The sequence below is a fragment of the Typopeltis vanoorti genome, chromosome 21, assembly GCF_054136105.1.
Source record: "Typopeltis vanoorti isolate ZY-2024b chromosome 21, IOZ_Tvanoo_1.0, whole genome shotgun sequence".
In the NCBI taxonomy this organism is placed as follows: Eukaryota; Metazoa; Arthropoda; class Arachnida; order Uropygi; family Thelyphonidae; genus Typopeltis; species Typopeltis vanoorti.
This window is the reverse complement of record NC_143569.1, coordinates 12,394,044-12,420,580: the sequence shown is the minus strand read 5'-3', so window position 1 is coordinate 12,420,580 and position 26,537 is coordinate 12,394,044. Positions and strand designations below refer to the sequence as shown.

Here is a 26,537-nt window from a genome sequence, read left to right as displayed (position 1 = left end):
CCTCCCATGACTTTTGTTTAGCTAGTTTTACACACTGTTTAGCTTTCTTACATTTGTCTCTGTATTCTGTAAGAGTAAAAGCTGACTTATTTGCCAGGAACTTTTGATATGCTTTCTTCTTTTCCTTCACTGCCTCTTTAACTTCCTGTATCCACCAGGGAGTTCTGATTTTTTTATCCTTGCACACAACCTCACCACATGCCTCTCTGGCAGAATCAATCAATGTTTCCTTCAGAGTTTGCCACTGAATCTCCAAGGTTTGATTCCTGTTCTCAAACTCTTTCATTTTCTTTTCAATAATATTTCTGTATTTTAGTCTACAGTTCACATCTGAGAGCTGCTCAACTTTTATTCGCTTTAAAACTTTCTTACATGTTATTCTTTTCAATATGAAATTCAATTTTATCCTGCTCAAGACTAAATAGTGATCACTTCCAATTTCAAATCCTCTGTACACTCTGGTGTCCTGCACCAGGGAGAAAACATCACTATCAACAATAACATAGTCAATGAGACTTTTCTTATTCCTAGCCTCTTCTCTCCATGTGAATTTGTGCACATTTTTATGTTAGAACATGGTGTTAGTAATAACCAGTCCATGTCCTGAGCAGAAATCCAACAGATATTTGACATTATTATTAGCTTTGCTCTTTTCTCCAAATTTTCCCAAAATATTTTTCTATGTCTCACAATCATTTCCTACTCTACTATTTAGATCCCCAACAAGGACCAACTTTTCCTTTTTCATTGTGTCAGTTGCTTTTTCTAAAGCCTCAAAAAATTCCTCCACTTCTACCTTAGTAGAACCTTCTGTGGGACCATAGGCACAAATAAGTCTCATTGTCCAGTTCCCCATTCTCATATTTGCCCACATTACTCTACTTGAGACTGACTGCCATTCAAGAAGATTAGCCTCGTATTTTGTGTTGAATACTATGGCTACTCCTTCTTTTCCTTGATTGTCATTGCCTGAATATAACATTTTGTATTTATTGCTCAGAAAGATCTCACCAGTTTTGGTCTTTTTTGTTTCAGTCACCCCTATTATGTCGATCTGGTACTTATCTAATTCCTCAGCTAGCTCCATTTCTTTGCCATTCAGGCTTCTTACGTTGATAGTACCGATCTTTAACTCTCGTGATGTTGAGTTGGGGTTTGTTTTCAGATTTGTTCCAGTAGCTGACTTTTCGCTGTTCGCCCTGGTTCCCTGGAGAAAACAACGGGGGCCTTGTTTAACCGGGCGACGCCCCAGCCGGCATGAAATTTTGTCATGTTGTACCATCATTTTTTATTTTGGTTTAACCAATAGGAATACAATTTGGTCGGCTAAATCCCAAATTGCCAGCCCATCCTCGTTCGTTCAGTATCAAAGTAGATACCCAACAGGGTGCACCACGAGAAGGTGAGGATTGGACATTAGGTCAGAAGTCCTGGTCGGTTCTCCGCATTCCTTTAAAGGCTATGTGGAGGTCTCCTCTCAGTTATACAGCTTTGACCCTTAAGCACCCCGATAATTAAAGTCTCCCATTATAATTACCCTTTTTGTGCTCATCTTTTCTATTTGGTGATGCATTTCTTCATCACCAACAACCAATATGCAATAGCAACCGAATTACAATATGCCATCATTTCATCTTGCTAAAAACTAAATCATGATCACTTCCTATTTCAAATTCTTGGTTATACTCTTTTATCCAGAACCTGCAGATATCACTGAACAATATCTTGTATCTTGTCTGTATCTTTTAATTTGTTCTGAGAAGAAATCCACCAGATAATACCATTATCAGTTTTATTCTTCTCTATAAATTTTCCAAAAATATGTTTATATCTAGTATTTATTTCCGATGGTTGTTTTGATCTCCAACTTTTCCTTTTCTTCATATCAGCTAGCCTTTTTAATGACAAAACCCTTCCACTTCCTGCAGAGTATAATCTTTTTGTGGACCACAGGCACAAATTAGTCTCATTGTACAACTTCTCATTTTGAAATTTCCTCACATACTTTACTTCAATTTGACTTGTCATTCAACATGTTCATCTGTGTTCTGTATTTAGTGTTCAACTTTTATAACACTAAATACAGCACACATCAGCACATTAGTACTGATTGCTAGTGCCCAAACATAATATCACAATTATTATTCAACAGCAGCTCATCTTTTGGTGTTCTTCATTTCCGTACAACAAATTTGAGCAGCAGAATGCGTTCTCTAAGTCCTCTACTTCTTTTTCAGTAATACTTTTGCTGCAAATGATTTTTTTTTTTTTTTCCAGATTGACTTTCCACTGCCTGTTGCGTTTCCTGACAAAAACAACGGGGGCTTTATTTAACATGGTAATGGCCCAACCGGCATAGTGATTTCAGACCAGCAATATAATCCACTACTAGTCTCAGAGGCATATTCGTATTATGGATACCTGATAATATTTATACCGTGAGAATAATGAAAAATATGTACTAATTTGATTTTTAATTCCATATACCAATGTGTGTAGTCATTTGTAAATAGCATTTACATCCATAGCTCTAGGCCAACGGTCACCAAAGTGGTCAATAGAAAAATATAAAACATCATTGCATGGGTAATATTTAATTTGGTTAACTTGGTTACCTCCATCCTGAATGACAACACAATTAAGAGTGCATCGTGGGAACAGTGGCATGAATAAGACCTGTAAGATGGAGCAAGGTCATGAAAATAGTTACTGAGGCCAATCAAGTAGGCCAAAATGACGTATTTACCAATAAACGGATGTGTGGTTCCTGCCCGGCCGGCATGAGGCTGCAACACGTGCGTGGTTCTTATTTGCATATACTTACATGTATTCGATCCCAGTCTCATTTTTGTGCATCGACATACAAGTGAGCGTTAATGTTCTAAAATTCATCAACATACATATTATAATTCAATCGTTATTCATTCATGAACTAAACTTCTCTATGTTCAAGAGCTGAGCAGGGCTGGTAGTAATACCAGTAGTTTATTAATATCACTAGTAATACCAGTGATATTACTAGTGATAGTAATAGTAGTAGTAATAGTAATATAATAATATATATTATGTTATACATACAATAAACACTGTAACTATAAAATAAACAATCTAAAAACTCACATAAGTATCTGTTTTGCGTGTCCTATTATAATTAACATAATAGTAAAATAGAGGGGGGGTTGATAAAAAGTCAAGAAACTCTTGAAGGGGTCGATGGTCAAAGAAGTTTGGCGACCCTCCTGCTCTAGACCATCAGAGTGAGGGAGGACAATTCTAGTTACCGACTGGAGGAACTTTTCTAAACCTTTCTCGAATTGTTTCCTGAGTTAGCCAATATCTGGCACAGGCAAGTAGGTCCTTCCTCTCACAGAAACTCAAGTTTTTAATCTTGCATCTCAAGAAAATTGATTGCAGAACTCAGACTATTACAGATAATATGAATTTTAGGATTTAGGCTGGATAGCAATAGTTGTCTGCCATTTTCTTCATCCCGAAAACCTTTATTTACTGATACAGCTCACTATCAATAAATGCTTGAAGGATGGAGACCAGCTGCATATTTTCAAAAAGTTACTTAGGGCTAAAGGAGCTTGCCTGCTCCCTCTGAGGAATAAAAGCCACTATTAGAGGAGGATGAGAGGTATATTTAAGTGTTGGAGAGTTGAATGCATAGGATCTCTTGAGATATGTTAAAAATTATCACTGCAAATTTTCGCTAATATTTTTTTAGTCCTGTATCACTACTGCAATGCCTTTATAGATATGAGTTATAAATAGATTACTGTTTCTTCTGAGTGAGGAAGCTATTTAAATTTGGATTGAAACTGGTTAGGAGAAAGTACATATCAAAAGTATATCGTTAACAGCACAATTCCTAACATATAGGCAGAGGCTAGTGCAGAACTAATATGCCCAACTAAGTTCTGGAGTAGAAATTAACCATGATTGAATTTATCCTTGGAGTGACAAAGTCACATATCCAGTTAAAAGGTAGTCACCATTCAGTTTGTAATGTTATGTTAAAAATTTGTTCACAGTTTGAAATCAATCAATATTTTAGAGGATTCAAATTAATGGAAACAAAACGGTTCAAAGACACACTTCACTTTCACATTAACAATTAAGTGTATTCTGAAATCAATGAAAATTACATAATTGTTTCATGCTATCTCCTTCCTGGCATATTGGATTAAATATGAAACTGAACTATCAGAAGCTTTAACAAGGTTTATTATGTATGTGTGTTGAGAAAGAGAGAGAGAAAATTCATACACACCATAAGGGTCTCGCTGCTTGCTACATTTACTTCGATTTGGGTTGAAAATTTATCAATATTAAGCACGGAAGATAACTCATTTCTCTTCTTAGCTTTTACAGCCTGAAACCCGTCAATGGCTTTTCTATAGAGTTGTCTAACAGATTTCATTGCAATACTAGCTTTGTTCTTTTTTGTGGAGTCAATTTCAAATATTGTCTGAAAGAGAACAATTTTCAAATCAGTATTTCAAAATAAGCAACTATTATAAAAAGTAGATAAAAAAATGTTGAAAATTCTCCTTTAACATGAGTTACACACACACACACACCAAAATACAGTAAAATTGTTCATCATAAATATATCATTATTGTTTATCCTGGGTAGCAACACTACATCAGAAATATGGATTATCTGAAAGAGCCCACCCTGTTATTTATTCAATATACAACAGATTCCTCCCTACTGTGATTAACTGGGACAAAAAAACTCAGTAAAATAATTTCACCATTGGAGAGCAATGAGGACCATTTCCTATCCCACTCCCAATAGAATTATCTGAATATTGTTTTTTTGTTGCTATTATAATGATACAATGTATAAAACTTGTCAAGAAATGCCAATGCAAAAAGATATTTTTGCATTGGCAATTTGCAGTGGCTTAGTGACTACAAGTAGCATATCTGCTGTATCTTCAGCGTGAATGCATTCACCTTTAACAGAAAGTCAGTTTTACTGGATGAAGTTCTTCATTCAGTCATTTTCATAGTCATGTGAGTTCAGAACTGCTAGACTTTTTTGTCCCCCATTTTTTTGGAAGGGAGAGAGAGAGTCAGGAAACTCTTCCTGACTTAGTCTGAACAGACAAAGCTTATGAGTATAGTAAAAAAATTCTTAGGTGACCAACAGAGAGGAGAGATGCTTTACATTCTTAAGATGGCCCAACATGAGAATGAATTCTTAAACAAGTCATGAATGCTTTGTTCATGAGGATCATCCGAAGACAATAATGCTTTCAGTTTATGTATCCCAGAAACAATTTCTCTCAAATTTTGCATCTAGAATTTTGTAGTCGCTCATAGTCAACTCTGTTTCTATGGGTTTTAACGTAGCTTCACTAATGTTGAGGATTTCTTCTTCAAAGAGACTAGCACCTCTACATCCTCTGACATAGCATCTTGGCCAATATTTGTAACATGCTATGCCACTCATCACTCTCTTCCTCTTGTTCAGTGGTTACAAACACACAAAAATTAGGCACAATGAAGACATCAATTTTTCCATGCCATTAATGATTTCTGTTATAATTCTTGACAGTCTGTCAGTGCTATCTACTGCATTTCTGTTATAATTCTTCCAAATTCTTTTTATGCTGGCTTGCTTCCTACATTACTTGTCAACTGTTCAGAATTTATGGAGATAAAAACATGTCTGAGTGATTACTTTACTTGCAATCAAGAAATACAACATTTGACATTTCAACCTCTATATCAAAGTCATCACCAAGGAATACATATACATGAACAAGACAAAAGCTACATGACAATACACAGAAGTGTGAATTGTTTACTATTTTACACTGGCATAATGACCTTAGGTGAAAAATAAAAAATAAATCAATAAATAGATTTTTTTTAAAAATTAATAAAATAATAATTCATACACAATGAAATAATATATAGATGTTATTAAAAATATTAAAAGTGGAACTACATCAAATACACCTTTATAGTCCTGTTATCCTCAGGCTTTTTTATGTTGAGATACTACCATCAGGTTCCCAACCAGTGGTACGCATACCCTCGGGGTACACAAAAAATAATCAGTAATGGTGGAAAAACAAGTGAAGTAAACAAAATGCAAAATGCTAGTTATGAAACAATAAATGTTAAGTTTGAATCACCACTATTTTAAAAACAAGGGGCACAATTTATAGAAATGGGTTTAAAAGGGGTATACAAGTGGAAAAAGGTTGGGAACCACTGTTCTAGATGCATGGAATTGCTAATCTATTCTTGTTAAGACAAGATAATGAATCAGCATTTCACAACCTTTTTTTAGATGAATTTTATTTCAAACTAGATTTTGGTGTGGTGTAGGGACTTTCATGTTGAATTGTGCATCCTGTTTCCCCCATGTTGGATAAGTCACAGAGGTGCACTGGATTTTGTAAACCCCCAGGTGGGTAAGATAAGGAAGGGTATCTTTGGATGAGCTAAGTATGATTTCTATTTTTTCTGATATTCCCATATATAGTATATGGAATGGAATAGTATAGGCTATGGAATTTTTGTCATCTTTTTTTTTTTTTTTTTTTTTTTAATTTTTATTTTTAGTAGCCAATCTTGTCTTCCAAGACATTCAATTCCAACATTGAAATTAGAAAATTTTTCAATGGCTTTATTCCTAGCAGCTTGAGTTCATCTTTCATAATGCATGTTCTTTTGAACAACTTTTTCCAGAAGAAAAAAAGTTTCAATAAAGGAAGACAAATGATCATAAAGAAATTCATAATTTTCCACAAAAAACTCATACTTTGTTTTGTGAAAAATAAAATAAAAAGTGCAACTTGGATCTTTTTTTTTTTTTCAGATCACAAAATGGTCCAGACATTCCCATAAATAATTTCTCCCAACATGACGCATATTATTTTCACATCTCTCTCTCTCTCTCTCTCTCTACAAACTGCTTCAGCAGTTTCTTTTCAAGAAACAACAGAACTACTTTCCATGACTTAACCGCTCTTTTGCTTTGCAGGCTCATGATATTTGCCCTTACTGATGGCAATTCCTTTCGATCAAATAATAAAATGTTACATGGGTACAGATTATATTAACTAGACCCGAACGACTTATCCTTGCAATTTTTTTTTCAGCGCACGCGCACACACGACAACATATTAAAGATATGATCAACTCATTAGCATCTAATGTTCAGAACACCAACAAATCTATATTAATTAGAAAATTTGAAACTTTAAACTTAGAACAGCAACAATCATTCAAATCTAAAGTTCAGTTCTCTCTACTGATGAGATTATCATTAACAAACCAAGTTAGGATCTTTCTAGTGTTGAAAAGGATATTCTTAATAAATGTTTAATTTTGTTATATCACCAAGATCTATTCCAAAGGAATAGATCTCGGTGATATAATAGAGAATACGAGTTTATTCCTTACAAAGAAGCTAATTTACTTCGTATGAATTCACCTTCACAACTAACACTGCAAAACACCCAATAGATAATGTTACTATTGCAGAACATCAAGCCATAAAGAATCTACAGAAAAATAAGGATATCATATTCTCCCTAGAAACAAAGTTAACTTGACTGTCATCCTAAATACTGAAGAATACAACAAAATGTCGTAACTATTACAAACAGATACATATTCAACTTAAAAGCAATTCAACTCGTGAACTTCATAATCATACTAACAATTTCCTGAGAACCACAACAGAATTTCCTAGAAATTTAAGATTACTTGTCTGTTCACTTCATTCTCCCATCCTCTGATTATATGGTTTGTCTAAAATACATATAGAAAACACTCCACTAAGACCCATAGTAAAGGGTATTGATTCTCTCACATACAAGCATTAAAAATATTTGGCCAGAGTTTTAAAAAGTTTAACAGCCTCAAACACCTCATTGCTCAAGCATTCTGAATACTTTGTCTCAATTATGCAAATGTGTTTTGATGTTATATCCCTCTATACTAATGTGCCTACAGAAGTTTTCATTCTTTTAAAAGATGAATTATCAAAAAAGTTATGTCACTCCTGACCCATTGTATAAATTCTGCTTAAGTTCTTTTTTAAAATGCAATTTACAAACAGAACTCTGGCTTAGCCATTCCTCACCAGTTAAATGAGTTTTCAATATATATGTGTGTGTGTGTGTATATATATATATATATATATATATATATATATATATATAACAACAAACCAAATTACATAGAGGGCTGCACAAAAATCTGAATCACAGAACATAAATGCAGGTATCTGACAAGGATGTAGTCTATTGCCACTTCTCTTTAATATCTATATTAACAATATTATAAGGCTGTGGAGGAAAACAACCTCACATAAATGATTACATTTATGCGGAGATGTTTTGTGAATCATTTTTGTATGAATGATTCAAATGAATCATTCATACATATGATTCATTTGAATCATTTATGTTCGGTATCAAAGCAATGGGAGAGTAAAAAAGGAGAGCGTTTGAGAGAAAATTAGAACACGGGCCAGAAGACATTTAGATTTGAAGGAACTTAAGTTTTTTATGTGACAGTCGGAAGGAAATTAATAGTATATTCCAAAAAAGGGAATCTTAGAACTACTGTAAATTATTTTAAAGTGAAAGAGTTAAGACTGTCAATAAACATTAGTGAATAAAAGAAAAAATTGCTATTTATGTTCTAAAGGAATGTTCGAGAAAACTCTGATTAGGAAATTTCATCTGTATTAAGGACACCGGATCTAACTATTATTTCTACTAAAAAGAGACAGAATAAAGTCAGGAAGAATTAATGTGTGCTACATGAGTGATGAAAAAGGATCCTGTGAAAATGAAGAATAAAGTCATATATCTTCAGAAAAGGGTCTTGACAGAAAAAGAAACTGGCTATGAACATTTTGTCATTATGAAAACAAAGTGTTTAGTCTAATTTTAAGTGTAAGTTTATTTTTAAAAGGCCTTGGATCCGATTAATTCTGTAGTTAGTTATAGTTATGTATAGTTTGTTTGAAGTGTATATATATTGTTTTTGTTTTATTAAATGCGTTTATTTTGTATTTTGGTCTTGAGTCAGTGATTTTTGGATTCTGAAAGCAATAGTTAAGATTATTGCACCAATCGGAGTTAACCCTTGTGCAATAAATAATTATTAAAAGCACTCGGAAATTAAAAATAATTGTTAGAAATGCAGAAATTAAATAAAATAAATAAAAATCCTCTCCATAAAAATCACTAAAATTAACACTATTTCACAGATTTGACTCCCTCTGACTTTTATCTCTTCCCAAAACTAAAACTCTACCTTGCTGGTCAGCGGTTTCTACGAATCAAGAGGTGATTGCAGCTGTAGAGGGGTATTTTGCAGATCGTACTGAGAACCATTAGAGACGGGATAATGTTGCTGGAGCATCGCTACAATAAATGTATTAGTCTAAAGGGAGATTATGTTGAAAATTAAAATAATTTTGAGATTATAAATTCATTTTTCCATTGTTAGGCCGAGAACTTTTCAGACCATCCTTGTAATTATATATGAATAACAAGAACTATCAGACAGGTATTCAATTTAAAATTTAATAAGCAAGAAAACAAGAATAAGAATCCATAACTGTATAGCAAGACCTATCCTAACGTATGGTTCAGAAGCCAAGCAGATAGAAAAAGACTGATCCGCTCTGAAATGAGATTCATGTGCAAATTTGGATATAATAGACTAGACTTCAAAAGAAATGGCGATATCTTAAGGACCATATCGAGCTTCACAACAGTGAGACAACATACAGAAAAAATGAGTGAAGGAATAGAGGATGGCCTTTGAAAAGATGGGAAGAGACCATAACAGGTCACTAGGCCTATTAATAGAAAAAAAGAAATCGAAAAAAAAAAAAAAAATATACACACACACATATACTAGGCCCCCTGTTGCCCCCCCCCCCCCCCAAGTTCTGGGCAGGTAAGCCAGTAAGACAAAAAACGTTTCAAATTTCTGCTTATCTTTTTATATATATAGAGTAGATATATCATCATTATCAGCCATTGTTGATCCACTGCTGGATGAAGGCCTTTCCATTACTCCAAAAAGGTCTGTCCATGGCTCTCCTTCCACACGTCACTCCTGCAAATCTGATGATATCATCAATCCACAGTGAATTAGGTCAGCGTTGTGGTCATTTTTTCTCTATTGGAATCCAATCCGGTACTTCTTTTGTCCATTGTTGATCTTGTCTTCCAGCAATATGTCCCACCCATTGCCACTTCAGATGTTTCACTTTTCCTATGATGTGAGAGACTTTGGTTTGATTTCTTATCCAAGTATTCCTTTTGTGATCCAGTCTTGTGATACCAAGCATACCTCTTTCCATACTAAATTGTGTTGTTCTTAATTTTTAAATTTTCTTTGCATTTAGTGTCCATGTTTCCAGTCATATATCAATATAGGAAGAATACACTAGTTAAAAACTTTTCTTTTCAGGCATAATGGTAGTTGGCTTTTAAACATTGAATTTAACTTTCCAAATGCTTTTCACCCAAGCATCGTACATCTTATAATTTCGTCCATGATACTTGGTTCCATTGTTATCTGTTATCAATGGAAACAATGCAACATATATCAATATAGGAAGAATACACTGGTTAAAAACATTTTTTTTCGGGCATAATGGTAGTTGGCTTTTAAACATTGATGTAACTTTCCAAATGCTTTTCACCCAAGCATCGTACATCTTATAATTTCGTCCATGATACTTGGTTCCATTGATATCTGTTGTCCTAAGTATATGTAATGATCTACTTGTTTAATATCATCATTATTGATTTTTATTATTTCTAGTTGGACATAACTATGGAACATAACTTAGATCTTCTTTACCTTTATCTTAAGTCCAGCTGTTTTTCAAGCAATTTGGAGTTCTTGGATATTCTGTAATTCATGCATAGTTGAAGGAAAGATAACTATGTCATCTGGAAAGCATAAATATCTTCTATTTATCTTCAGACCTTTCCTTTCTCAATCAAGAAGTTTGAATATTTCTTCTAGGCATGCTGTAAAAAATTTCAGAGATATTGTGTCACCCTATCTTATACCTCTCTGAATTTCCATAGTAGAGATGTTTCCAATGAAATGAATGTTGCTGTGGCATTGGCATATGCTGATTTGATGGTCCTGACTTATGGCTCCCTCATACATCCACACACATTTCTTTATGTGGTTCCTACCCACAAAAGGTTAATTGCAAACTGAGAACAAATTATTTATCATGGGTGGCCTAAGGAATTTTTTTTCTAGTTTCAGCAATTTTGTGTGTTTTTTTTTTATTTATTTATTTTTTACATAGTCCAGAAACCCTGCTCTAGAGACCATCAGGGAACTTTTTTTCAAGTCACCACTTCATACCTCCAGTAAGCAAGGCAGTGGTCACACACCAGACAATGAAATTCATAATTCATCTCCCACCCAAAGACAATCACAAACATCCATGCCTGCAGCGCGATTTGAACCAGCAACCTGTTGGTTGGAGAGCATGTATGCTATCCAAAAAGACAACATCAACAGAGCAAAGGTCAGATAAACTGTTATTATTATTTTTATTATTAATAAGAGAGAGATCTCCAGGGAGTCAGAGACTCATCGAGAGAGGCCACATACTATACACACCAGCAACCAAACTCATTCTTTAATTCATTCACACTGCTTGCACTCAAAACATCCAAAGGCAATCCATTCCAATCACACACCATCCTCTGAGAGAAAAATCTAGTAATCATTCCCTTCTTAGCAGCCTTCATTCTCAGCTTCCAAGGATGCCCTCTTGTCCTTTCCCCACCATCCATATATTGAAATCCTGTATGACCCTTTCAGATGTTTGTAAGTCTCAATCATATCACCCCTCTTTCTCCTGTTTCCTAGTGTCTGCAGTCTACAAATTCTCAATCTGTCGTCATAATCAGTATTCTGCAATCTGGTATCATTTTTAACACTTTCTTTGTACGCCCTCCAACATGTCAGAATCACAACGAAAACCAGGAGACCAGACCTGCACACAATAGTCCAAGTGAGGTCTTATCAAGGCCTTGTAAAGAGGCAAAATGACATCCTTATCTTTATATGTAAAAGTTTGTTTCAGCATTGCAATTATCTTTTTCCCATGCCCACAATTCCAGCCTATCAACATTTAAATCATTATGCAACTACTGTATATCAGCGGAATTCCTGATTATCTTACCTATCTTTCCATCATCAGCAAACAGCAGTATGTCGCATATCAAATCCTTCCCAATATCATTAATGTACAGATTGAATAACAGTGGGCCAAGCACTAATCCTTGTGGTACACCACTGGTTACCTTAAATCTTGCGGCCCCTGCCACACATACCACTTTTTGATATCTGACAGTCAGCCATCCTCTTATTTATACCCATATTCTCCAATTCATGTAAGTCTACCATTCTGTATTCTGTGAAAAGCATTAGCAAAATTCAAAAGTATCATGGGGTATCCATTTCTCTTGTCTAATTCAATGGTAATATTGTTATAGAATGTGAGCAAGTGGCTAAAACATGACCTTCCTTTAGTTAAACCCATGTTGTTCATTGCAAAGTAGAGATTCGATGTCAACCCATTTCTGAATGCGAGTCCTGACTTTCCAAAATCTTCACCACCACTCCTCAGATACTAATCAGTCAATAGTTAGAATGCCGATGGTAGGGAAGTAACTGAATCAGTTGAGATAGTTGAGTTACTGAGTGAGCACTTTGCAAAAGTATATCATCCAGGTGGTGACATTGCAGAAACGAATAAACCAGTAGATTATACGGGAATTGTGGTTAATGAAGTGGAGGTGAGTAGTCTATTGCATAACCTCAATGTCAATACATCTGTGGGATTGGATGGTATACCAGCTCGTGTTGTACGAGAAGCAGCTAAAGAATTGTCAGTACCCTTGACCATTCTGTTTAATTTGAGTCTCGGGTATGGGTTAGTCCCGAGCGGGTGGAAAGAGGGGAAAATAGTTCCACTACATAAAGGTGGTTCCAAGACTGCTGTTGTAAATTACCGACCGATTAGCATATCAGGAATCATTGTCAAGGTCTTAGAGAAAATAGTCAAGAGGAAAATACAAGATTGGATAGAAGAAAATGGGATACTGTATCAGGGACAGCATGGTTTTGTGAAGGGTAGGTCATGCCTCAGTAACTTGCTCACGTATTATAACACAGTGACGGCTGAACTGGATAAGGGTAATGGGTTTACGGTGATTCTACTGGACCTTGCCAAGGCCTTTGACAGGATTCCACATGGAATTCTAATCAGTAAATTGCAGCATATGGGAATGGACATAGGGTTGGTGAGATGGATAGGAGGGTGGTTGACGGAGAGATATCAGAGAGTGGTTTACTCGGGAGTAGAGTCCACAAGACGGCCTGTGACTAGTGGTGTGCCACAAGGATCTGTTCTTGGACCACTGCTGTTTAATTTGTTCATAAATGATATAGGAAATGATCTGAGAGGAACAGTTCATTTGTTTGCGGATGATGCGAAGTTGGGTAGGGCAATAGTGAATGCAGATGACGTCAAAATTTTGCAGGATGATTTGGATAGATTGGAGGTCTGGGCTAAGGAGAATGGATGTCAGTTTAATGTGGCAAAATGTAAGGTTATGCATTTTGGGGTGAAAAGATTGGCGGCAGTTTACTGCATTGGTGGAACCCTGCTCCAGGAAATTGATGAGGCACGAGATTTAGGAGTGTTGGTAGATAAGGAATTGAAATTTAGGGGACACATTGCAAAAGTGACCAAAACAGCTCATCAAATCACTTGGTTGCTGAAAAATACGTTGACAAGCAGGTTATTGTTCCTCTCTATCGAGCCTTGATAAAACCCCATCTAGACTACTGTGCTCAGATTTGGTCACCTAGGTTTCTTCTTGATGGGGAGGAGGTGGAGAGGATCCATAGGCGAGTGACCAAGATGATAGCAGGTCTGTGGAATGAACCGTATGAGGATTTGTGGGTTGCAAATATTGGTTGATAGGCGGAGGAGGGGAGATATGATTGAAACATTCAAATTACTGAAGGGTTTCTATAAAATTAATTCAGAAGATATTTTTGAGAACAGGGCTGGTTGTGGGAGGACTAGGGGACATCCATGGAAACTGGGCAAAAGTGTGGTTAGTAAAGGTGTTAGAGCTGGGTTCTTTACTTTTAGAGTAGTGAATGAGTGGAATGCGCTCCCTGAGTCTGTAGTGGATGCTGTGACAGTGAATGAGTTTAAGGCGAGGTATGATAGATACTGTATGAATGTCAAATAGTTGTGATGAATATGATTTGGGGCCTCCCTCGATGAGTCTAATGACTCCCTGGAGTTGCCCGTAATAATAGTAATAATAATAATAATAATAGTTGGATAAATCGTTCTTTGCACCACCCTTGTGCAATGATTACCATACATTCCTTCCATTTCTGCAAAATCTTCCCTGTTCTGTGACTCATGTTAAATAGCCTGGTCAAAAGGGATAGCCAGTTCAGCTGAACATTCTTTTTTAGCACACATGCTGATATCCCATCAGTCCCTACTGCTGAATTCTTATTCAATTTGTGCAACAGCTCTAATTCCTCGTCCTCATACACCTGCGTTTCTTCATCCAGTGAAGAGGTAGCAGTGAGATCAATGTTGCATACACCAGGTTGATAGCTTTTAACCAAATGGGGGCTCATTAACTGAACAACCTCTTCTGAATCTGTAACCCTCACATCATTTGGATTTAGAAGAATGATTCTTTCATATTCATTCTTTCTTTTACTTGCAGCATATCGATAGAATTCGTGTGGGTTCGCTTTAGTACACAGAGTCGGTTTCTTTTCATACTCAGACTTTGCTTTCCGTAAAACAGTTGTAACTACTCTAGCCTGCTGCTTATAATGTTCATAATGGATGTCATCCTTATGTACATGGTATTCCTTCTATACCATCATTTTCTTATGAATCTCTTGCTTAATAACATTACACATTCATTTGACTCCTACCCTATTTATTCTTCGAAATCTCGGGACACATTCTGATAATGCATCATTTGTTTAAATGCTTCTTTCCATCAAGCAACAGATCACATTCTGCTGAACTCAGTATACTCCTCAGTTGATCATAATTTCCTGCTTTGTAGTTCAGCATGTAATCTTTTCTGAATGGAACATTCATAAACTTAGTCACTTCCCAAGTGAGTACCGCATGATCACTGTCACAAACTGGAAGCAGAATAGTTACGTCTTTAACTGAAACGCCCTCTGACACTATAATCAAATCTAACACTCTTTGCTCTTGAGTTCCTTCTGTCCATGCTGCTTTCCAATGGTGGAAAACAACAATGTTGTTTTCCACCATTTTCTAATACTGTAAATTTAATTTTTTGGTGAAAAATGTAAAGAACTGAGAAAAGGAGGAAGTTGCTTAGATAAGAGATGCTGTGTTTCCAGACAATGAAAATATCACTGACGTATCTCCACCAGATATTTTACAGCTAACTAATAAGATAGGAATTTCTCTTCAAAATTTTCCATTAGCAGATTAGTTCCAGAAGGGGATAATGGAACTACTCACAGCAAGTCAATTCTTAATAGTATTTGGAAAGACCTGGATTTGAAGTAACCTAGGATGAGAAGTAACTTTATCAGGGCTCTTCAACTGAAGCAAAGTCAGCCAGTCTCATATGGAGGCAGCAGGTTTTTTCCTCCTCTAAACTAGGTTTTTTTTTATTTTGCAAAATAGGGAAACTCCCAAAAAAAAGCAATATGCAGAAATAGGATACCATGGACATGAGGATTAACTACTATATTCCGTTGGATCTGATTTTGAAAGTCCATGGTATGGTATGGGGTCTATGCACAAGTGTAAAACATAACAGAATTACCAAGGCAAGACCAACCCTTCAAACTGTGCTATATCCCATAGAGTACCATTTCCATTCATCCATTCTGTAAATTCTGCTCTAGCCAATGTTTCCAATATCTTAATTGCTGAGATGAAATTGTATTCTTGATATTGGAATTAGAGGAAATTCTTTAACCTGGATTGTTGATTTCATTAGAGGAAGAAAGATCACGGTTAGAATCAATGCAGGAATATCAAGAGAGCAGAGAACCTGGGCTGGTGTTCCCCCAGAGCTCAATACTCAGTCCTTTACTATTCCTTTTATGTGTCAATAACATTCATCCCTACTTTACAAAAAAAAAGTAGCTTGCTATGCAGATGATATAGCCATCTGGCACACTAATGCTAAAATCAAAGAATCAGAGGAGATTCTAAACAAATCCAAGATTAGAAAAATGGTCAGATGAACTTAAACTCAAAATCAACCCAGACAAAACAAAACTAAGCACCTTTAGTACAGACAGGAAAAATAGACATTCCTACAATCTCAAAGTCATGATCAACAACAAGCTAACTGAAAGAGTCACAAATCCAAAATACCTTGGTATTACGCTTGACCAGGAATTACGTTTTGCACAACAATCTCTAACACTTCCAACAGAGCTCAAAAAAAAATTAAATATACTGAAAAAGCTTTGTGGAACAAATTGGGGCGTAAAGCCAAAAAATCCTCAAAACTACTTACACTACACTAATAAGGCCAATAATGGAATATGCAGCTCTGGTCACCTTTGGCCTCATTGGTAAAGAAAAAATTAGACAAAATACAAGCAAAAGCATCCAAGATTATCATTGGTGCAGTCTCATCCACTAACAACATCAGAGCCAGGAATGTGGGCTCGACCTGCTGGAGGACAGACAAATATTTGCCACCATAAATAATATCAAAATTCATAAATGATATCAGAAGCTACCAAAGCAATCATATCTCCCTAAAAACTTATAAACATTGGAATCAAAAACGCAAACTTCACAGATCACCAACTTTACAATATGATGACACTATCAGGAAGGAAATAGGTCTTGATCAGCTAATGCCCACATAAACAAAGAACTTCTATTTTCCAGTCCTTTACCTCCAAATACCTCCATAAATCTAAACCTTACCAAACTCTGTACAAAAAAAGAATCAAAAGAAATGCTCAAAGAAAAAGGCCTAAATACTATCAACCTTCTTTCATCCTCCAAACAGGTTATTTGTTATACCGATGGATCGTTAGACAGCAATATGATTAATGGAGGGGCTGGTGTTCTCCTTGTACTCCCGAAAGGTGAAAAACTTTCAATAAAAGTTGGATTTAGGAGAATTGCTTTGAATTTTACTAGTGAACTTTATGCAATAAATAAAGCACTCGAAGCCTACTTAAAACAGTGACTCAAGATCAGCTATGGAGGCAATCAAAAACGGCAATACCAAGCTCACACAAGACACCCATAAACTCTCAAATCAACTAAAGTGTTTAGGAAAAAGTTGCATTTTACAATGGATTCCTGCTCATAGTAATCAATGCTCATGTAGGCATTGATTACTATGAAGCAGCTGATAAATTAGCAAAAGAGGTTATAGAACTCAACCAAGAAACTCACATGATTACTCTTGTTGATTTAATTGAATTACTCAAACTAATTCCACTGAAATCAGTGATACAACATAAAATTTCCGCAATCAATGCTGACAGAAAGACCTCCACCACTATAGCAAGACTACGAACAGGACATTATAGAGGAATGAAGATCAATATAGATGATATGAGAACATATAGAAACTGCAACAACTATCCCAATACTGAACTGACACCCACTCACATCTTTCCCTGTCTAGCAATTACAGCAGACTTGCAAGAAATAGATCCTAATCCTGAACAACTCTATAAACAAATTCATCGACATAGCCAAAGCAGTTCAAGGAGCACATGGAAACATCTAAGACTCTTCAAAGGACAAGACAACAACTCCTGAGATACTTAAAGATCTACAAATTTTCCACCTGTCTTAGAGCCTCCCTTTCAACAGACCTACTTTGCTATTTTCCACTCACCTAGGACTACACCAGAACTGCAATTTTAACCTTGGCAATACAATCAATTTCTTAGCAAGGTCTTTATAGTTGCCATCAAATTGTATTCTTGTTTAATGGTTCATCCAAGTGTAAGCAAAGAAAGTTGACATATGAAGTAGCTTTATAACTCTGTTACTTGTATATAGCTTACATTACATAAACTGCCTTAGTATCCTATAATGTAAAGCACACATACTTTTGGAAGTGCACAATTCTCTACATTAAGGGAGGATCACTACCCAGATTGGTTTGACCTTTATTGAGGTCTCATCAGTGGGAGCCAGGCTCACAAAGATACCAAGATTAAAGTAATGTAAACGTCATAAGCTTCTGATATATAAGTAGTAAAAAAAGGTGTAATACCTTATTATTAAAATACCCTGGATCAGAGATAGCTGTAATTTTTTTTTTTTTACTTGGGTACAAAGTGAACTGTACTTGTCAAGAAATTATATTTTCTTGGCAAGTACAGGTCACTTCTATATAATACATATAGAGGCTGATAACTTGACATCAATTGCCTTAGTATCCAATAATGCAAAGATCATGATACAATTTTCTATTCTTATGTCAGGTACAAAAAGAGCTAATTGCAGTGCTAATAAATAAGTAAACTAGTTAAAATATACGTAGTAGATATAGATTTTCCAAAAATTACATACTCAGATAGCGATGGAAACAGTAAAACATCCTGCTGTTTTCCATGATGGAGCTACTGTTTAACCAATCAAAGGCAAATTTACGTTTAATATAAATTTAGAAAAATATTATGGGAAGTTAAAAGAACATACTTGGTAGTACAATTTCAGGCAGTTTTGTGCTGTTCACCATCTGACATCCACAAAATGGCCAGCACACTGTCATGTTGCTGGTCCTAAGCATTCTTTACTAGTTTTTCCTTTTATTCTTTTAAGTTTCATAATTTTCAATTCTAAATCTACAGACCATTCCATTAACCACCTTCCTTGTTTAATGTTTATTTCCATGTTCCATTAAGGAGAGTTAAAATGAACATACCTGATAGTGCAATTTTGCAATGTTCATCATCTGATACATTTCATTTTCAGCTATTCAATCTACATGGCTAAATTCACATAACTGAGATTCATTCAACACCTTTCCCAAACTGTACCTTTTGACCAATCAAATTCAGCTCCAAATATCTTGTCATCCCTACTTCAGGAAATTGCCCCTACCAGATATACTCTCATAAATAACATTAATATAATATAAATTTATATTAAATGTAAATTTGCCTTTGGTTGGTAAGAGTGAGTAGCACCATCACCCAATAAGTTTTGTTATTTCCATTGCATCACTACTACTATTCAGGAAATTTCTGGATTAACATGCTCATGTATTTTTAAATCAATAATAATGTTTCTTTCTTTCTTTTTTTTTTTTTTTTGGCTGAAACACAGGGAAAACTACATTACCTTGAAAGAGCTATTTTCAATTTATACATTCTTTTCCATTGCTGACTGGTGGAGGACATTGCAAAAAATGAACTTGTTTGGTGTAAGTAATGGAATCCAATACATTACAAAGTTCTGTTCCAAATATGAAGAAGTGGGCAGCTGTAGAATGCATGTTCTACTATTTCCAATCTGTAGAAGTGACACTAAGTGGATTTCAAATGTTTAAATACTTCTATTCCATGGCATTTACTGGGAATTGATGCATTCTCCAAGATCCATTCTGTTAGGATATCCCTGGAGCTTCATTCAGCTAACAGAATGTCATTGTTATTGCCAAACTGTGGAAATTTGTGGCAAAGATAAAGAGGTTGTATATTTCAATATACCAAGTTCTGCTGTTACTGATGCATCGAATGTAAGCACAAAAATGACATAGCAATCTCAGTTGTAGGAGCCATTGTAATCCTTTATTCCAAATAGTTGGAGATAAAACTAGTTATTACCATATGATGTCGGCACATGTGACTCGCCTGTATAATTTTATGAATTTTTGAAGATGTGTTGCTTAGTGAATGATTGACTGGATTATAAGAAAAGTTAGATTTAAGAACACAATTAAATAGAACCTAAATCACCATATCATCAAAATACACTGATAAACAAGCAGAATCAGAGGAACTGACTTAAATAATTAAAAAAAAAAGGGTTCTTGAATTGAATAGCAAATGTTACAAAGAATTAAATTTAATCAACATGAGGCTTCTTTTCCAACACCTATATGGCTCCAGATTTATGTCCCCCCAACCATTCCAAATATTCACCAAACAATGTCCCTATGATGTTCTGTCAAGAAGAAATCAGAATTTTATCCAAATTAGATAACAAAAAAATCTCCTGCTCAAGATAGCATTCTTACAATTGTCCTAAAAGTGCATGTACCAAAGTTGACATCCATCCTTTATTCATTTTATACATTTTCATATGTGGTGCCATCATTTTATATTGCAGTTTAAACCAATAAGAATACAATTTGGTCAGCTAAATCCCAAATTGGCAGCCCATCCTCGTTCGTTCAGTATCCAGTTAGATACCTAACAGGGTACACCAGGACTAGGTGAGGATTGAACATCAGGTCAAAAGCAAAGCCCTGGTTGGTTCTCCGCATTGCTTTAAAGTCTACGTGGAGGTCTCCTCTCAGTTATACGGCTTTGAAATAAAACTGAATGTTAGAATTACAGAAGTATTTCCGTACTGAGTGTTCCTGGTAAGATTTATGCAAGTATACTTGAGAAATAGTTGAGAAGGATTGTGGAAGGGAAGCTTAGTGACGAACAAGCTGTATTCAGCCCAAATAGATGCTGTCAGGATCAAATTTTCACGACTTCATGACAAATAGCTGAGAAAACATGGGAATCTAACAAAGATCTGTATTTAAGTTTTGCAGAATGGGAAAAGGCATATGACAAGGTGCCAAGAGAAAAGCTATTCAAACTGCTACAGTTGTATGATGTCAATGAGGCATTATATCAAGCGATACTTAGTCTTTATGCGAGTTGTAAGTCAACAGTTAGAATTCCAGAAAGAACAAGATGGTCATCATCAAATTCCTGCCATGTACCCTCAAGGGGTGTACAGGATATGATGGTACTACATGAAAAAAATTACATCATTACTAACTTCCTATCTACAATTTTCCTCCAAATCAGTTTGTTACTTGTCAAGACTCCAACATTATCAGATCTTATATTTCTATCGTCTAAGGCACTTTGTACCGTATCAATCCACCTATATCTTGGTCTTCCTCTGGGTCGTTTTCCTGCCAACCTGGCAGAGAACACTTGTTTTGCTAATCTTTCCTCGCCCATTCTGTTTAAGCGACCATACCACCTGAGATTAGCTCTGCTAATGCATTCCTGGATGCTGACAATGCAAGTTCTTTCCTAATATTCTCGTTTTTAATATGATATTGCCATCGATGCCATCTGTTCATGCCTCTAATCTTTCTCAGAACTCTCATATCTGCGGTCCCTAGTCTTTGGTCAAATGTTTTACTTCTGACCCAGCTCTCAAATCCATTACTCAAAACTGGTTTGAACACTGTCTTGTATACAGCTAATTATGAATTTATTCGAATGACTTCCCACCATACCAGCATTGCTGATTCTGTTGTCTATTTCTATATTTTATTTACCACCTTCACTAAAAATCGTGCCTAAGTAACTGAAATGGTTTACTTGTTCCACAGGTACTCCATTCACAACACAGTTGACATTTTCAATGATTCTGCCTATTTTCATTATCTTTGTCTTTTTATTGCTGACCTTCATACCATATCTATTACAACAGTTATTCAATTTAGTCAGAGAATCTTGCAGACTTGTAGCAGATTTATTTAGAAGTATAAAGCAAAAAATTGACATTAACATCTCGAATTTTGATATCATGTTTAATATCACTTTCCTTCATAATGTGATCCATATAGATAATGAATTACAGAGGGGATAATGTACATCCTTATCTCACACCAGATTTAACATTAAACCATCTTTCTGTACTTCCTTCAATTCTAACTGCTGACTTACAACTCAAATAAAGACTAAGCATTGCTTGATATAATGCCCCAATGACACCATATAACTGTAGCGTATTGAATAGCTTCTCTCTTGGCACCTTGTTATATGCCTTTTCCAAATCGACAAAACTTAAATACAGATCTTTGTTATATTCCCACAACTTCTGAACTATTTGTTGTAAAGTGAAGATCTGATCCTGACAGCCTCTATTTGGCCTGAATCCAGCTTGTTCTTCACCAAGCTTTTCTTCCATAATTCTTCTCAACCGTTTCTCGAGTATACTTGCATAGATCTTGCCAGTAACACTCAGTAGGGAAATACCTCTGTAATTCTCACATTCAGTTTTATTTTCCTTTTTATATATTGGTGCTATGAGAGCTCTACTCCAATCATCGGGAATTCGTTCCTCTGTCCAGGCTTTCTGAACTATGCAGTGCAGCCTCTGTAAGACTTTTATACCATTATACTTCAGCATTTCTGATTGAATATCATCTACTCCTGCTGCCTTTCTACATTTTAAGCCTTTGATGGCTTTTTCTACTTCAACAGGAAGATGGTTTAATATTAAATTTGGTGTCAGACAAAGATGTATATTATTCCCTCTGTTATTCTTTATCTATATGGATCACATTATGAAGGAAAGTGGTATTAAAACTTGATATCATAATTGGAGAAGTTAATCTCAGCCCTTTACTTTATGTGGATTATGTTATACTTCTAAATAAACCTGGTACAAGTCTGCAAGATTCGCTGACTAAATTGAATAAGTGTTGTAATAGATATTGTATGAAGGTCAGCAATAACAAGACAAATATAATGAAAATATGAAGCAGCATTAAAAATATCACCTGCATTGTGAATAGAGAACCTATAGAACAAGCAAAACATTTCAGCTACTTAGGCATGATTTTCAGTGAAGATGGTAAATTCAACATGGAAATAGACAACAGAATCAACAAAGCTGGTATGGTAGGAAGTCAAATGAATAAATTTATATGGAATAAGAGAGAAAAACACTAAATTAGCTGTATACAAGACAGTGTTCAAACCAATTTTAATTTTGAATCGGAGAGCTGGGTTAGAAATAAAACCCTTGACCAAAGACTAGACCACAAACATGAGAGTCGTGAGAAAGATTATGGGCATGAACAGATGGCATCAATGGCAATATCACATCAAAAATAAGGATATTAGGAAATAACTTCTTGACATTATTAGCATTGGCAGTAAAAGGACCCAGAGGAAGACCTAGATATCATTATTATTATGTGACACCTCCAGGAAGTCGAAAAACTCATCGAAGAAGGGCACTCACACTACAATTCTCCATCTCCACCAACTACAACAAACTGCAATTACCTTCTTCATCTACCACCGATCATCACCACTAGTATTTTCAAACAATCACAAACATCCATACCCATGGCAGGATTCCAACCCACAGCCTTTTGGCTGGAGAGATGATACACTAACCAATTGGCCAACCAGGCCAAGATTTGGAGGAAAATTATAGATAGGAAGTTAGTAATGATGTAAGTTTTTATGTTGTACTATCATATCCTGTACACCCCTTGAGGGTAGATGTCAGGAATTTGAATATGATGACAATGTTTTCATATTCTGCTGGTATCTATCCTGCAGAATAGAATTTGCTCACCTACAACGTATTCCTCAGAAGGGGTAACAAATCTTTCCCATCAAATCACTGCCCAATTTCCCTCACTTCAGTTCTCACTAAATGATGGAAAGAATCATCAATATTCAAACTCTTTCATTGCCTTGAAAATGCCCAAATAATAAACAATTGCCAATATGGATTTCACCATTATAGATCAACAGACGATCTACTCCATCCACGACATCCATCTCTGGACAAATACCATGTAAAGGTTTAGCAAATCTTAAGTGGTTGCTCTTGACATCTATATGGCCTTCAACAGTCTGGCACAAGGGTCTCTTAAATAAATATCCCTCATTTGGCCTAACCTATGACCTATGCAACTGGATTGCTAACTTTCTGATGTATGCTACATATGATAGTTAAAAACACTCTGTCTTCCAACTCTGTAACTAATCCTGGAGTTCTGCAGGGCACTGTTCTCTCACCCATTCCCTTTCTTCTATTTTTGAATGATCTACTCCAGGTGACCAACCCAATTCACAGTCTTGCTGATGACAGCACAGTACACTTCTCATTTGACAAATTATGTCCAAGTAAAACCACCATAACTTGCAGAACCACACAATTTCTACTTTAAACCCTGATTTCCAAACTATTCTTTGATGGGATCTGAACAACTTACAGTTCTGTCATATCTCCCACAAAAAAAAAAAAAAAAGTTTTCTTTCAATCTTACTCTTGACAACACCCAATCTCTAGACAAGATGAGACTTCTCTTTCCTTAGGTTTACTCTATCATCAGACTTCTTTTAGCATAGGCACATTACAGCTACTGCTTCCTCAGCATCCAAAAAACTAGGATTTCTCTTTCACTCAATGCATTACCTCACCACTGAACATGAACAACTATTAACCATTTAACCATATACAAATTCACAAATCTGCCCACCTATCGAATATTGTTTGCACATCTGGGACAATGCACCTAAGAGCACCCTAAAATTACAATACAGGAGAGCAATTAGGATGATTGATGACCCATCTCCCACCAATTCACTCCATTCACTCTCACAATGGTGCTCATTTTCTGCAGCTTGCATCTTACACAAATACTTCCATGGTCAATGTTCATACACAAACTTATCTACCACCATTCAAGTCCACCTCTATTCTGTGAAACAAATCTTCTCTGAACTGTTTTTTTTTTTCTTCTCTCCCACTGAATACAGCCACCAACTCTACAAAACATATCAAGAGATTACTTCTTTCTTCATAAACACTTACTTACACATGGCACTGTTGTTTCAGGTCCTGTAACCTTTCATGTGTGGAGTCATCATAAAAGGGGATGACATCAGTTATGAAATAAGATGCAGGTGAAGAGTAACAAATACCATGTGGAAAGCTAAGTTTGTGTATTAAAAAAACTGGCCATTTAAGCTAAAGACAATCCAAAAGAATTCTATTATTATAGCTTGCATACAGAAAAGTTCTTACAGAGAATTTATACTTTACAATGAACAATATGCATTTACTAAGGGGTTGATAATGTGTGGGTAAATTTCCCTTGTTTTATAACAATGTCACAAGTGAGTTAGACATAGAGAATGGATATACCATTCTCTTTGATAGGATACAGCACAGAAGACTGATGTATATGTTGCAGGTTATGGAAATGAATTATAAACTATTAGCTTGGATAAGAGAGCATGTCTGGCTGACAGATATTATTTTTTTTTTTCAACCAGATATTAAAAAAGTGGTGTGTGTGTGTGTGCGCGCGCGCACGCAGGGGGATAGGAATGCAAGATGTAAGGTGACTAGTGTGTATATCCTAGGATTAATCTTTGGTTTATTGTTATTCCAATTTTACACTGATGACTTTGGAAAGAATTTGACAGATGTACAGCTACTTGCTGATGATACAAAGATAGGTAGTGCAATGGAGCACTTGCAGAATGATTTGCAAAGGAGGGAATTGTGGGGATTCAAAAATCACTGAATTCAATATCAGTAAATATAAACTTATACACTTTGGCATGATAAGATATCCAATAGTGTATTATATTGGTGGGATTATGCTGGAAGAACTGATCAGGAAGGCACTTGTAGTTTTAGTAGATAGGAAACTGGAGTTTAGAAGTGATGAAAGCAACATCAACATATAATGATAGTAAAGAAGTCATTTTCCCACTTTATAATGTTTTAACATGATGTCACCTGAAGAACTATTCAGGTGAGGTCATGACTAGCCACCTGGTTTCCTAGGTGGTGCAAATACAGAGATGGTGATAAGCAGAGTGCTAAAGATATTACTAGTGTGAAATGTAGGTTGTGAGTACAGATTGAGAATGTGGGTGATATGATCAAGACCTACAAACTTTTGAAAGGGTCATATAGGATACTGATACACGGCATTTTACATTTTATGGAGAATGGGGAGAGGACAAGGCATCCATGAAAACTGCAAATAAGAGCAGTCAAGAAAGGAGCAAAAGCTACTCTATTCTCTCAAGAATGGTACATGACTGGAATGACTTGACTGTGAAGATGTTGACTGCAGGCATTGTGAATAAGAAAAGGTATGACATCTGGTGTTGGTGATATGTGACCTACTTCAATGGGTCTCGGACTCGCTGGAAGTATCTGGTAATCACAACAATAAAGAATCTCCAAGATCTACATTCATTGGAATGTAATCGTATTCAGATTGCATTCCAAAAATCACAACTCTTCACTTTATTTGAACATATGTGAACTTCATGACCTAGTGAATGATCTGCAACTGTTAGAACAATAAACAAAAAATTCTGAATGAAGAAAAAAAATTAAATTTGTACTGTCAAAATCTAATGAAATACAGGATTATCATTGTGTAAGTATGCAAAATGAAAGAATTAAGATATTAATGTTAATTCATATTAATAAAGACATGGAAAAT

General features: G+C 35.5%; 1 protein-coding gene across 4 annotated transcripts in view; it reads right to left on the bottom strand.

The window, feature by feature from the left end:
- Positions 1–26,537, bottom strand: part of LOC150094624 (ATP-dependent RNA helicase DDX54) — a 350,258-nt gene that overhangs the window by 90,489 nt on the left and 233,232 nt on the right. For all 4 annotated transcript variants that reach the window (XM_090411066.1, XM_090411065.1, XM_090411067.1 and 1 more), the window contains exon 15: positions 4,277–4,474. In XM_090411066.1, the coding sequence (XP_090267192.1) occupies positions 4,277–4,474 (198 nt within the window). The remainder of the gene's footprint in view (positions 1–4,276; positions 4,475–26,537) is intronic.